General features: G+C 35.6%; 1 protein-coding gene and 1 long non-coding RNA gene across 6 annotated transcripts in view; one reads left to right on the top strand and one right to left on the bottom strand.

The window, feature by feature from the left end:
* The window catches only part of LOC135684362 (WD repeat-containing protein 62), a 31690-nt gene extending 27955 nt beyond the window's left edge, over positions 1-3735 (bottom strand). For 2 of the 5 annotated variants that reach the window (XR_016144115.1, XM_089110417.1), the window contains exon 1: positions 3163-3734. Coding sequence is in view for 4 of the 5 variants with exons in the window: in XM_089110417.1 (XP_088966543.1) it covers positions 3163-3267 (105 nt within the window). In the remaining variant the exon portion in view is untranslated. Of the gene's footprint in view, positions 1-3162 lie in introns of all 5 variants that reach the window. The other 3 variants (XM_089110419.1, XM_089110420.1, XM_089110418.1) reach the window with 2 other exon arrangements.
* LOC148959503 (uncharacterized) overlaps positions 1-12115 on the top strand; it is a 228097-nt gene that overhangs the window by 95210 nt on the left and 120772 nt on the right. The window lies entirely within an intron of this gene.

Genomic DNA, 12115 nt, shown 5'->3' with positions numbered 1-12115 from the left:
GTCTGCACGCAGGCTACCTCATATTAGCTTCATGAGATACCAGATGTACAGTGTAAAGAAGTCATGGAAAATAAGAAAAGGTTAAAGAGCAATTAACACATCTTTCACTTAAAAGGACTTTGCTTGATAAAGTAATATTGGTTTCAGTTGAATTGTTTAAAAATAAAATGATATATGATAATGCAATGCTTCCGCTCAGATGAAAACAATTGATTTGTTTTCATTGAGAACAAAATGCAAACTTTTGAAAACATATGTGGCCTGAGAACTGTTCACATGATATGATGATACTGTATACAAATAAATACCACCCAACATCATAACTGAGGCCCAGGGGGGGGGGGGTGGTGTTATGGAAGCTCAATCCCCAACCATCAATGCAGAAAGAAGCCAATTTAAATATTGCTACAACAGTTTTTGCCACGTTTTGTTTTAAGTGAGGCCTCAACTCTAAGTATATTTTATGTATCAACTTTAATAGATACACAAAAACTGCATGGGAAATAGTTTGTCCAAATTTTTTAGCCTGAAGCTGTTCATACAAATTATTTTCTGCCCAAAGGTTTTCAATTTAATCTAAAACAGCTATTGTTTAAAACAAATAAAAGAAAAAATATACCCAAATATGGAAGAGGGGGAATAGGGGGCTATAGCTCTTTTACCTTTAGCTAAAAATCTTAATGGACAAGAAAAGATTACTTCAATCCACATTTACAGTTTTGTCAAACAATCGAAAAAATCCAGTTTATGCATTCCATTTCATCATGTAAAGTAAACACCAAGAAAATTGGAAGAAATCCAAATCAGCTTTCACTTACACTAAAACTGTGCTGTAATGGCTCTGTTTAATCACCTTGTATAAGATCTTAGCCTGGGTTGCAGACGATATTCAGTGGGAGACTTTTTTAAAATGGTTTATAAAGAGCTTGGAGAAAGTCATTGTAGAAATTATAGAGTTGGAGGTTTTGTTGCATTTAGCCGCAGCAAAAAATATATTTTCTGTTACAATTTCTGTTTTTTCCAAAGTTCAAAAAAATATTTTGTGACAGTGACAATTTCTGGTTTTAACATCTGGTTTATAAATGCCATTTGCTTTCCATGTCTAGACTGTTATGTTTTAAAACTCTTAGCCAGCCCGACCTACTCATTCATTGTTTTGCATTAAATGCATACCTGTCCAGACCTGTACCAGTCATTTGCACTGGATGTAAACTGAAATGGCAAAACCGGTAACAAGCAAGCCAGATTTAAATTGTTAATGCAGTCTAGGGCTCTGATAGCTTAAGCTGACGTGGACCAGCAAACACCTAGAAGTGTGTTTCCAAACTGGTACAAATAGCAGATCTACACTTGATTGGAAGTAGGTTTAGTGTGCCCATTTTAATACGGATCCATTTGGATCCATACCAGTGTAAACAGGCTTTTCTAAGTCCTTCCAACATTTTTCTCATCTTTGTTGTGTTTCTGGTTGACATGATTTCCATTGACATTGTTCCCAGGAGATCAGAGATATAATCCCTGGTCCCCTTAAATATGTTAGAAACATAAGAAAATATCCTTGTACCCACCCATTCCCAGAGGTGGGGCTAGATAGCAAGCCATGATGTGCCGACAACCTCAGAAAAATTCAAGTTCCGAAAACTGTAAAAATGGTTGCTGACATATTTCATGAACTCCTTCTCAGTTTCTTTAAATCCTTGAAATATTTGCAAAAATGAGTATCTGATACCTCTCAGAGTCCTAATAAATCATGAAGCTGGGTGATAGTTTTTGATAAAATCTTTTCTCATAAGAACAATATTATAATATAAATTGACACAGAAAATGAAATCATTAAACTGGATACCACTACAACATCAACACTGCACCCATGACCTTCAAATCTTCAATAAAATTCGAAACAACATGCTCAACATCTCATTTCCAGAAATTGTCCTTTCCTCAACCAGAAATCCGCTCAAATATCAAACAATTCAATGCCTCCACTCTGAAGCTTTCAAAAATTAATTCTTCGTAAGAACAGTTAGGATAAGGAATAGCCTACCATCAGAAATTATGATTTGCATGAGAGAAGACAAATTCAAAGTATCAGTGACAGAATGGTTGCGTCCACGTCAGTGGGTGAAGGTAGCCTCCACCAACACCTGGACCCTAGTATAGACTTATTAGATACAATTTTTACTCTTTTGTTAGCCTTTTGTTATACTTTGTTTATGATTAACACTGCTTGGATCTGTTGAACCAAAACCAAATGCAACATTTGTAGAAATCAACAAACTGAGGCGCCGGTGGAAATGGTATCAATCCTACTCCTGAGTTAATTTTCCTTTTTTTAATGCTCCTTGAGTAAATGCTCCAGATTGGTTGTAAAGTATTTAGGAGTTAACGATTGAAGATTGAAGATAAGAGCACAAGCCTCCAAATTGGTTAATTTTAATTTAGTCAAATTGTTTAAGAGTTAAGAACAAATTAAAAACAAACTGAGGCTGAGGTACTTTAAAATTTAATTCTGAACAAAGTTGTGAAACCTCCTAAAATAAATTTCCTCTCAAATACAAAGTTTTTTCCATCTAGGGGCCCTTTGATGCTGAATTTTCACTTATTTGCTTATGATTTATAAGAACAAATTTAGAACAATCCAGCCTCAAAGTTTCAATGGTTTTAATGGTTTTACTGAAAGTCAAAAGCTAGGTTGAACTTCAATTTAATGGTTCATAAGTAAATTTCTCATTCAACAGTTACTATGTGCCGACAATTATTTTTCGTTTATATTGGGCTGCTGACAGGCTGTCATTTGCAACTTTTTTTGGGGGGGGGGCAGCTGCCCCCCATGACATCCCATAGTGCCATTCCTTTCCTATATCATTAATAATAATTTCTTTGTAATTGCATTGAAATTTAATATGTTCATTGGTATGTTTTAGGATATTGTGATTAACTTGTTAATTCTGAGAAAAAGATTTGAGTTCGAGTTCCAGACTCCTATTCAACCTGTCTTCTTTCCGAAAAAAACAAACTTGACCCAACTTCTTTCTTCTTGGCCCCTCCTTCCTTTTCCGTGTTGGGACTTTACTATAGGCCCCTGGACCTCTCCCTGACATAACCAACGAAAAATACAAACTAAAGGAAAAAAAGAACTTTATATGAAGAGAGGTCCCTCACCTTATCTGAAAGACACCGGATGTCCTTAGCACTGGCGCTCTTCCTCACCAATTTTCTTGTTGGCGTCCCTCTTGGAGCAACAGTGGCTGGGAAAGACCTCCTCATTATTCCACCGCCAGTTTCAAAAATTGACTTTCCAAAAAGCAAAATAGAGAAAAACGAATTTACAATATAAGTCGATTAAAATATCAGGCAACACCTTTACGCCACAGCTAAACGCTTTCATGTCATAACGATTCCACCATATTCACACCTGACCCAACTTAATTGATATCCTAATCACTCCTTTGTTTCCCTCCGTCTGAAAATTTCGAGATGGATTAAGTAATTCTCCTCCCAAGAATTATCAGAATCGGCAACGCGCGAACACTATTTGTCTGTAAAATGCGTTTGTGAAAATAGGCCCATAAATCTGAGTGTCTTTTATTCTAAGCAATTACATTGTCTTTCAAAAGCTTTTTGTTTGTGGTAATTCACATGGAAATATTAAGTAAATTGGTCTACGATCTTCCTTCCAATCACATAGGCCACCTTGTTTTTGTCACTTCGTTCGTCCACGAGCAGAGCGTGGCTTGGAGACCATTTAAAAATGCTGGCAATTTCACCTGTCGTCTTATGTAAATTGACAATGGACTTCACATGGAGGGAGTGTGATCCTTGATCGCCCGTACCAATAACATATAATAATGATAGTACAGCCCTGCCATTTGAAAAGGTAAATGTATTCCTTTTAGAGAATAATTTAAAATATACTACATATTCAAGGAAAATTCATTTTAAAGTATGTTCATGTTTGTCAACCTCTCTATCTTTACCAAAAATGATATTAATGAAAGATCTCAATCAGACAGATTAAGTACCAAAAAATTCGGTGCCAAAAATTTCGGGGTAAAAATTTTCGGTCGAAACAATTTCGGTCATATTTTTTTAAGTTTTCGGTGGAAAGAAAATATTTCGGCGAGTAAAGAAAAGAAATACTTTCTGTAAGTTATTTCCTTCTTCAACATAAAATTATTTTGAACGCAATCATGAAAGTTACAAAAATTGAATATTTTGATGCCAGCCCAATAAATGAAACTGAAGTGTAGGTAAGAATGTCTACGAACTCTTATTTAGAACAGGGCAGGGCATATTTTAGTGTGTAGCATTACACACTTTGTGCAGTATAGATTTAAAAACGTGCAATATTGATTTCGAAAATGTGCAGTATAAAGTATTGAATTTTGAGATTTGTGAAAATATCTTTTTGCGGCTATCCCAGATTCCTGCTTTGTTCACAAAATGTGAATGGGGGGGACTGGGGGGACACGCCCCCCCCAGTTCTATGCAGAATCGACTTTGTATTTCTTCTAAATTCGATGAGAAAATGTTGGGGGAGGGGTAATATTTTGACACCGTACTTTTTGTGATGTAATCCTATGATTTTCAAACTGCCAATTTTTAAACAAAAGTTAGTCATAGGCGTTCCCTTAGGATAAAATTGGCGTTCCCTGTTGGTAAAAGGACGTAGTGGCTGGCGCCAACATTGCCTATCATGCTCTGGGCATCTAGCAAAAGCTAACTTAACTTAACAAAAAGAAAGATAAAGGGCCTGATAAACTTTTTAGTTGTGCTGTCCAGACAAAACATGAGATACTGACTCCTTTTACAAGGGATAAATGACTATGTTTCTATTCAAGTTTTGTAGCTGCTGTTTGTTTTGTTGCTGTTTTGAATTGTTATTGTTGATTATTTATATTATCATCTGTCTGTTCTTTATTTCTGCGTCATGGCCCATACACGTTTTTAAAATTCGGGGCATTTCCTCGCTACGCTTGCATGGCTAAGAGCCTAAGACACCTGGGGTTCGCAAGGGTTTGCACTGATTGCCACAAAAAAATTCCCTGTGAAAAAAATATAATTATAAAAGTGCAGTATTGAAAATTTTTTAAAATAGGCACTGGAACAGGGTGGTCCTAAAAATTGAAAATCGGAGCTTCTGCAATCATCAATTAGGGGCAAGACTAGTAGGTACCCTGGCTTTTTACGACCCTATACTACCGACCAAGCTTTGTATATTATTCTACAGTTATTTATTCAGCGTCATTTCACACGGCTCGCATGCCTTCGCGCACGCAGTTCACTGCTGATAGTGTGCTTTTTTTCTTTACTTTCTTTTGAGTTGGTAAACATACAATACTAGCTATACTAAGCTAATTAAAACCAACTAAATATATTAACAATAACCGAATTTAACAACGCAACAATAAGATGCATCAATGTACAGTAGGTTCCCTGTTTTTTTTATATAGCCCACTTGTCCTATAAATGGCTTACAAATGCGGCATGAGCAAGAAATCGCAGACATAGTTTTGATGATAGTAAACAAGAAACACCGCAATAGTTTTGATACTTGCTTTAAAGGTTTTTATTTTTGAGCTCGAGGCTATTTCTGTGGGAATTGAGTTTCATACTTCTTGAAATCTATAGGATACAGTGTTTAATCCGTACGCTATAGTGTTTGGTTTGTTTCTAGTTAAAGTCAGCCCTCTGAGGTTATAGGATGATTCAGTTATGCTAAAAGTATCTTCTATGAAACTTGGGTTTTCGTGATGAATAGTTTTGTAAATTTCTATTGCAAGTTGCTTTAAATTCCTTGTATGGATTGTAACGGTGTTTTCTTTGAGCAGTAGTCGTTTAAAACTAGATGAAAAATCGTTATAGCTATTCGCAATGCTGTTTCATGAATGTTATTAATAAATTAAATTTATTGTATTTCCTTCTACAATACATCCATACCAAGGAACAGTAATTGAAGAATGCCAAAACAAATGTTTTCATCAAACGTTTTCTTTTATCTTCGTTTAAATAAGGCGCTATTTTTGCAAGGGCATTTATCTTTTTCCCTGCTTCTTTACAAATACTTTTGATATGGCCATCAAATTTTAATTTGTTGTTTATTGTTAAGCCCAGCATTTTCACTTTGTCTTCGTCTTTTACTATTTACCTGTTTACATAAATGCTACATTTTCAACACTGTTTGGTTTTGCTGAAATCATAATAAGTTTGCATTTGTCTCCATTTAGCTGCATAGTATTGTCTATAAACCATTGGTTTATGATGTTGATTTCATGTTCTAGTTTAGCTGATATGTCTTTCTTGTCAGTACCTTCAATCCATATGGTATTATGATCAGCATAGTTTCATAGTTTGCTTTGATCTAGGTATATCATTAATGAAATGTCATTAACAAACATGTTGAATAGAAGGGGACCAAGGACAGAGCCTTGGGGAACACCTGTTTTTATTTCTTTCAATTCGCAAAAGTTAGCATTAATTTTTACCCGTTAAAATCGCCCTTGTAGGTAGTCTTAGATTAATGATAATGCATCTCTACTAAGTCCATAAGCTTTCAATTTTGGAAGTAAGAGTTAATGTGGGAGACAATCAGGTCAGAGACAATCATAAAGACAGTGCTGTTCATAACCCGTCAGTGTGGCTGGGACGGGAGGCAAGGGGGGCAGATTGCCCCAGGGTCTCAAGATCTAGGGGGCCTCATAAAGTCATGAATTCTGTTTTAAAATGGAATTCATTTAAAGTAACAAAATCATGCCTGCAAAGAGTAAAACTTTTTAAACGGATGAACCAATTTAAGCTTATCCGATGGGCGTCGAATTTATCATTAGTCAAAATTGAACAATTTTACTCTTACCTTTTAGATATTAAAAAGGCTTAAGTCAAATTTAAGGTTTTTTAATCGTTACTTTTTAGTTTGATGTAACATTGTTTTTTCTGCCTTTCTTCCAAGTATCATGTTAGCAATGTCAGGGACGGCGTCACGAAATGGAACCTGGGGGAGGGGGGGAGAGCTGAGAATCAAGTTTAGTGACATGGTTGGGTACGATGCGAAAGAAAAATTTTGAAGTTCAGCATTCTAGAATGGCTAAAAATGCATCTTCAAGATTAAAATTTAACAAATTTCTATACTGCTTAGAACAGACAATTTGACGATTCTCAGAAAGCATTGGTTATCTATTTTCAGGAAAAGTTTGTGAGGGGAGGAGTCATGCTAAAACGCTAATGACAAACGTCGGGGAAAATAAGAAAGAGCAACCTTTGGTTCAAAGTGCACAACGATGTGAATAACTTACAAGAAACTGTTGTATTGATTGAGAGAATTTTACTTCCTTGACACTATTGTGCATCTACTTTGTCTCAAGTATTTTCAGTAGGCCATGTTTATGCATCCAAAATGCAGACGTTGCAATGATACATAAAGTTATCTACTGAATTGATGCAAGTAATAGTCAAATAATAGAAATATACCTAAATAAATTAGTTAATTCAGTTTGCTCTTTTTTATACTACTTTTTCAAAAATAGTTAAAAAAGACGGTCAAATATTTTCTATCTTTGAAAAAGTGGCGCTGTGCCTGAATGTTAGCGTTTTCTGAGAATTTTTGTCTTTTGACTGAATATTCGCGGCTCATGTTGACTTGTCTTCCTCTAAGTTGAAAATTATCTCTTTTACATCTACTGAATAAACATTTTTAATGTTAAACTTAGAAATTTGGTCAAACGGTCAAACGTTTCATTGAATTTTTGAAATGCTACGATGGTTGTCAAAACATTTCAATTGATCTAAAAGTGACGAGGCTGTACTTTCACCAGTACCCTGGGTACCAGAGTCTCATGAATCCGTGAATAAGATATTGTAGACAGCTGCGTGACGACAATCTTCGTTGAAAAAATATTTCTTTGGCTTGTTTCAAGCTATTTTTTTGACAGGGACCAATATACCGGGGGGCCTTGGCCCCCCAAAACAACTTCAGTGGCATGCGTAAAATACTTTTATTTTGTAAAATATGGCTGTTGTTACACATATTTATCAAGGCTGCCCTCTCCCCCGAAACAGAAAGTTGCATTTCTTTCTTTGAAAAAGAGGCTAAATAATGGAGACTCTAGCAATCGGGTATTTCATCTGACGCTTTTTGCATAATAACCCAGTGATTAGGAAATCGTGACAAACTGGAACAAAGTACAAAACTTTTCATGGTGAGGGGCACGGAGAACATTTCCAGAAGGAAAACGCCGGCTTCTATCGATTTCGGGGGGTAAGCTAGAGGTGCTTTTTTGGAAAATCACCAGAATGCTTTTTTGGAGATAATCTATGTATTATTGAATCAATGGAGAAGATTTTGATGACTAATTTACTACTGTGCATGATCCATATGCAAAACCGCTTTTTGTTTTTATTTCGGTACATTTAAAATTTCTCAAAACCGGGGGTCAGAGCAAAACTTTCCACGCTAATTTTCAAGCATTGGCCCCGTTGAGCCTACATCTAAATGTAGATTATTTCAATTTTGAAAATTACAACTTTATGAAACATGAAATATGCTCTAGTTTAGGCGTCTGAAAATATCAGGCAACGACCGCCCCACAGGACATGCCCCCGGTTTTCGAAAGGGTAGATTTTTTAATTCTTCTACATTCGATAAGAAAATATCGGAGAACTTGATTCTGTGAATTTGAATTTGCCAAAAACCAGGGTAACCGAAAATTAGTTATGGGCGTTCCTACCCTGGGTAGCAGACTCACTATATAAAATAACAGAGTGTGGGTACCAGACTCTATTTTATTTTATATATAGTTAGTCTGGTACCCAGGGTAGGGCGTTCCCTATCGGTAAAATTAGTGTTCGGTAACGGGGTCTTCTGAATGAAAAAGGTGTGGCAGGAGGGCAGATATTGCCGGTTGGTTGTCGGGTAGACTGGAAATTGATGCAAGATATTCTGGCCAATTGTTTTATTCCCCTTTCCTGAGCATTTTTTATGCAGTCAAGGAATTACGTCATTCATCAATCAATCTGTAGTGCTCTTTTTACATCGAAACTAATCTCAATCTCTGGAAAGTCAATTTTCAACTTAGGAGAAGGGCATTTTATTGCCTCAACAACTGCATGATTAGGCGGGAGGTTGCATTTTTATGACCTCGAATTGGGGCTAACATTGAAAAGAGATTTGCTTGTTCCTTCATTCTCCTTTGTCCATAAATGCTGGATTAAGGTTATTATGTGATTTATATATTTCAGTCTTGAGAAGCTGTAAATTCTTTGTGTGAATTTTTACAGCATTGTCCTTTTCTAAAAGTGTTGTAAAATCAGAATTAAAAGTCCACAGAAATATAAGAGTCATGAAATCTTGCCCAGTTTAAAACACGAATAAAAAATGGAAAGGAGAAGAATGTTGCTGCAAATTATGTAGATGCTACGTAGCTCAGGTTGGATTCCTTGACTAGAAAATTGAAAAAAAGTCGTCTTGGTGTGAAAATTTTAAAACATCTTTTAACTGTAAACGCATTGTAAGATTTAATATTTTTTTTTAATCTTCAATTTCTTTTTTTTCATTTATTAACTAATTGTTTTATATATGTAATTATTAATCATTCATTCTTAATTGTTTTTTTTTCTAAGTTTTTGTAAAGTAAGCCTAAATTAGCTTGTAAACAAATTGTACATAAACAGCTATATTATACCTGCCTACTGTAAATAAAAGATTATTATTATATTATTATTATTTGTTAGGGACTTAAAAAACTGATGCCTGTTCCTTGACAAGATCAGTTACTGAAATGGATTTTAGTCATTACTGCCAAGCGCACCTACACTGAAAAGCCTTTCCTTAAATTAACATGTCACACAATATTACACTGTAGACTTCAGTTGCAAACGAAAATTGCGAACATGTCCCCAATCAGAACACACATTTATCCCTAGCTGATAAAGTTATTCTTTCATCATATAGCGGCAGAAACGGGTTTCAGTTGCAAGGACAGATTTTTTTATAATCCTAGCAAAAAGAGCAGTGTCTTCTAAATCAGTTGCCATCTTTCTACGTTGGCAATCAAGCAACTGTCAAGGGGTCCGGAAGAATAGAAATAGAAAATGCATGCCTCTTGATAATGAAATCAAATTAGTTTTCGTTTGGACTTTCTCTCTTCACTACGGTCAGCTTGTTTTCGTTTCGCATTATCCAGTTTTGATGTTGCAAACTTTAAGCAACGGTAGACTGGCACAGCACTTTTAACCGGCCACAAAGATCTGAAGCTCTGGCCGGTGTGATCTGATAAAGTAAGGCGTAAATAAAACCAAACATAAAATAGCAAACATTCTGTCTCATTAGGATTTCATTTTTTTCTTTCCAAATTCAATTTTGCTATTCCTTGACTGCTTGAACCAGACGATCTATAATGCTTTCATTTTTTAAACTGTTCAGCAACACAATTTTGATACTCTTTAGCATTGTAACTTAAAGCCTATCTTCTCTCGTAGTGCTTCCTGGACGATACTTTAACATATTTGACTTTGGAAAAAACTCTCGCAGTTGAATTAAGTGACTGATAACGTGCATAAGACCTTGTACGACAAGCAAGAATTGACTTAGGCCCCCACATGGTGTCTAAATTTCGATAGCGCACATTGAAGGGTCCTTGCTAGGGAACATGACTTGCTCTGTAACGCTGTTTCGCTCTTCATCTTCTGTATAGTTGCCTTCAGTTTTGCATTCAGCGACAATGCTTCTTTCAGCTGAGAATAATTGGGCTCAACAGAGTTAGGCTCATTTCTATGAATTTCTATGTCTACTTGCAGACGCTTCCATCGAATTTGTTTTCTATACCGCTGCACGAAATTTGTGTATCTAAATCATCCTAAATAGGTTTCCTTGAAACTTTGGTAATCGTCTGCTGAATCATTTTGCTGTCTGCATTTTCAGACATTAAGTATACAGTATGCTTATATATAGCAATACTTTCAACAAAAGGTTTACTCTTAATTATTACGAAAACCAGTTTAATCAAATGCCAACACAATTTGCATTTCTTCTTTTGCTTGCCAAAAACATTGTGACAGTCTTGTCCCCTCTTCTGAAAACTACTTGCGACTCGACGTTTTACGTAGTTATTACTCATGATATACTATTTTTCAAACTCGCCCAGAGCGTACAATTTTCTTGCCATCGCTTGACAATAATTAATCATTCTTTGAGCGCTTTCTTTGCACTTCTTGTCAGTTTTTTATTACATGCAGCTATACCTTTACCCTGCTCTGTTCCATTTTCAACAGTCGAGCGAAAGCAGAAAATTAGATTGTTCGGAAGAAGAATCTTCAAAACGGTTCTGCTAGCATTTCCTTAAAGCCATGGCTTCAGTAAAAGAAAAAGGTTCTTTCCTACCTGTATCTACAGCTAACGCCGAATTATTTTTAGTAAGCTACGGAATCAGAGCTCTTTACTTTGCTAGCTGTTCTGGCTCAACCTTTACCCAGGCCAAGTCTAAGTGATCTCTGTGCCTTTATGTGCTGACCCCAGATCTTGAGAAAATTCAAATGTACCAAAATAGAAAAAACCATTTTTATATATTGTTCTTTTACAGCAATAAATCAGTCATCTAAATCTTTGTCAATTGATACTATCATAGATGGATGATCTCAAAGAAAGCTTTCTGGGGACTTTTCTATGACGTCATACCATTTTTGTCTCTGGCTTACCCCCCGAAATCGATAGAAACCGGCACCCCTTCTGGAAATGTTGTCCTTGCCCCAAGGTATCATCACAACAAGTTTGGTGCTTTGTTCCAGTCTGTCACAATCGGACCGAAAAATGGAGCTATGCGACTGGACTATATGATAAGATATGGTAGAGATATATTGAGGCTTTCAGTAATAGATAGAAAGTGATTATAAAACATTTGTGCTTCAATTTTGTCGTCAGACTAAATTGTTTCGTTTTCTACCAGTATGATTTGATTTGAATTGTTATCTTTCTTATCTAATAATGCCTGGTTAGTTTTCCAGAGTTTTTTATTATCCTTAGCGAATTTTCAATTATTTTTTTGAAAAAATTTTTATGAAGTGCTTCTTATTAATTTAACACACTTTGCTTTGCATGTTTTTGGAGAATAGAAATCAGCGTTTG

The sequence above is a fragment of the Rhopilema esculentum genome, chromosome 10 (genome assembly GCF_057945365.1).
Source record: "Rhopilema esculentum isolate cy_ngs chromosome 10, ASM5794536v1, whole genome shotgun sequence".
Classification (NCBI taxonomy): domain Eukaryota; kingdom Metazoa; phylum Cnidaria; class Scyphozoa; order Rhizostomeae; family Rhizostomatidae; genus Rhopilema; species Rhopilema esculentum.
The sequence above is the reverse complement of the archived record's forward strand: the minus strand, read 5'-3'. Positions and strand labels throughout refer to the sequence as shown.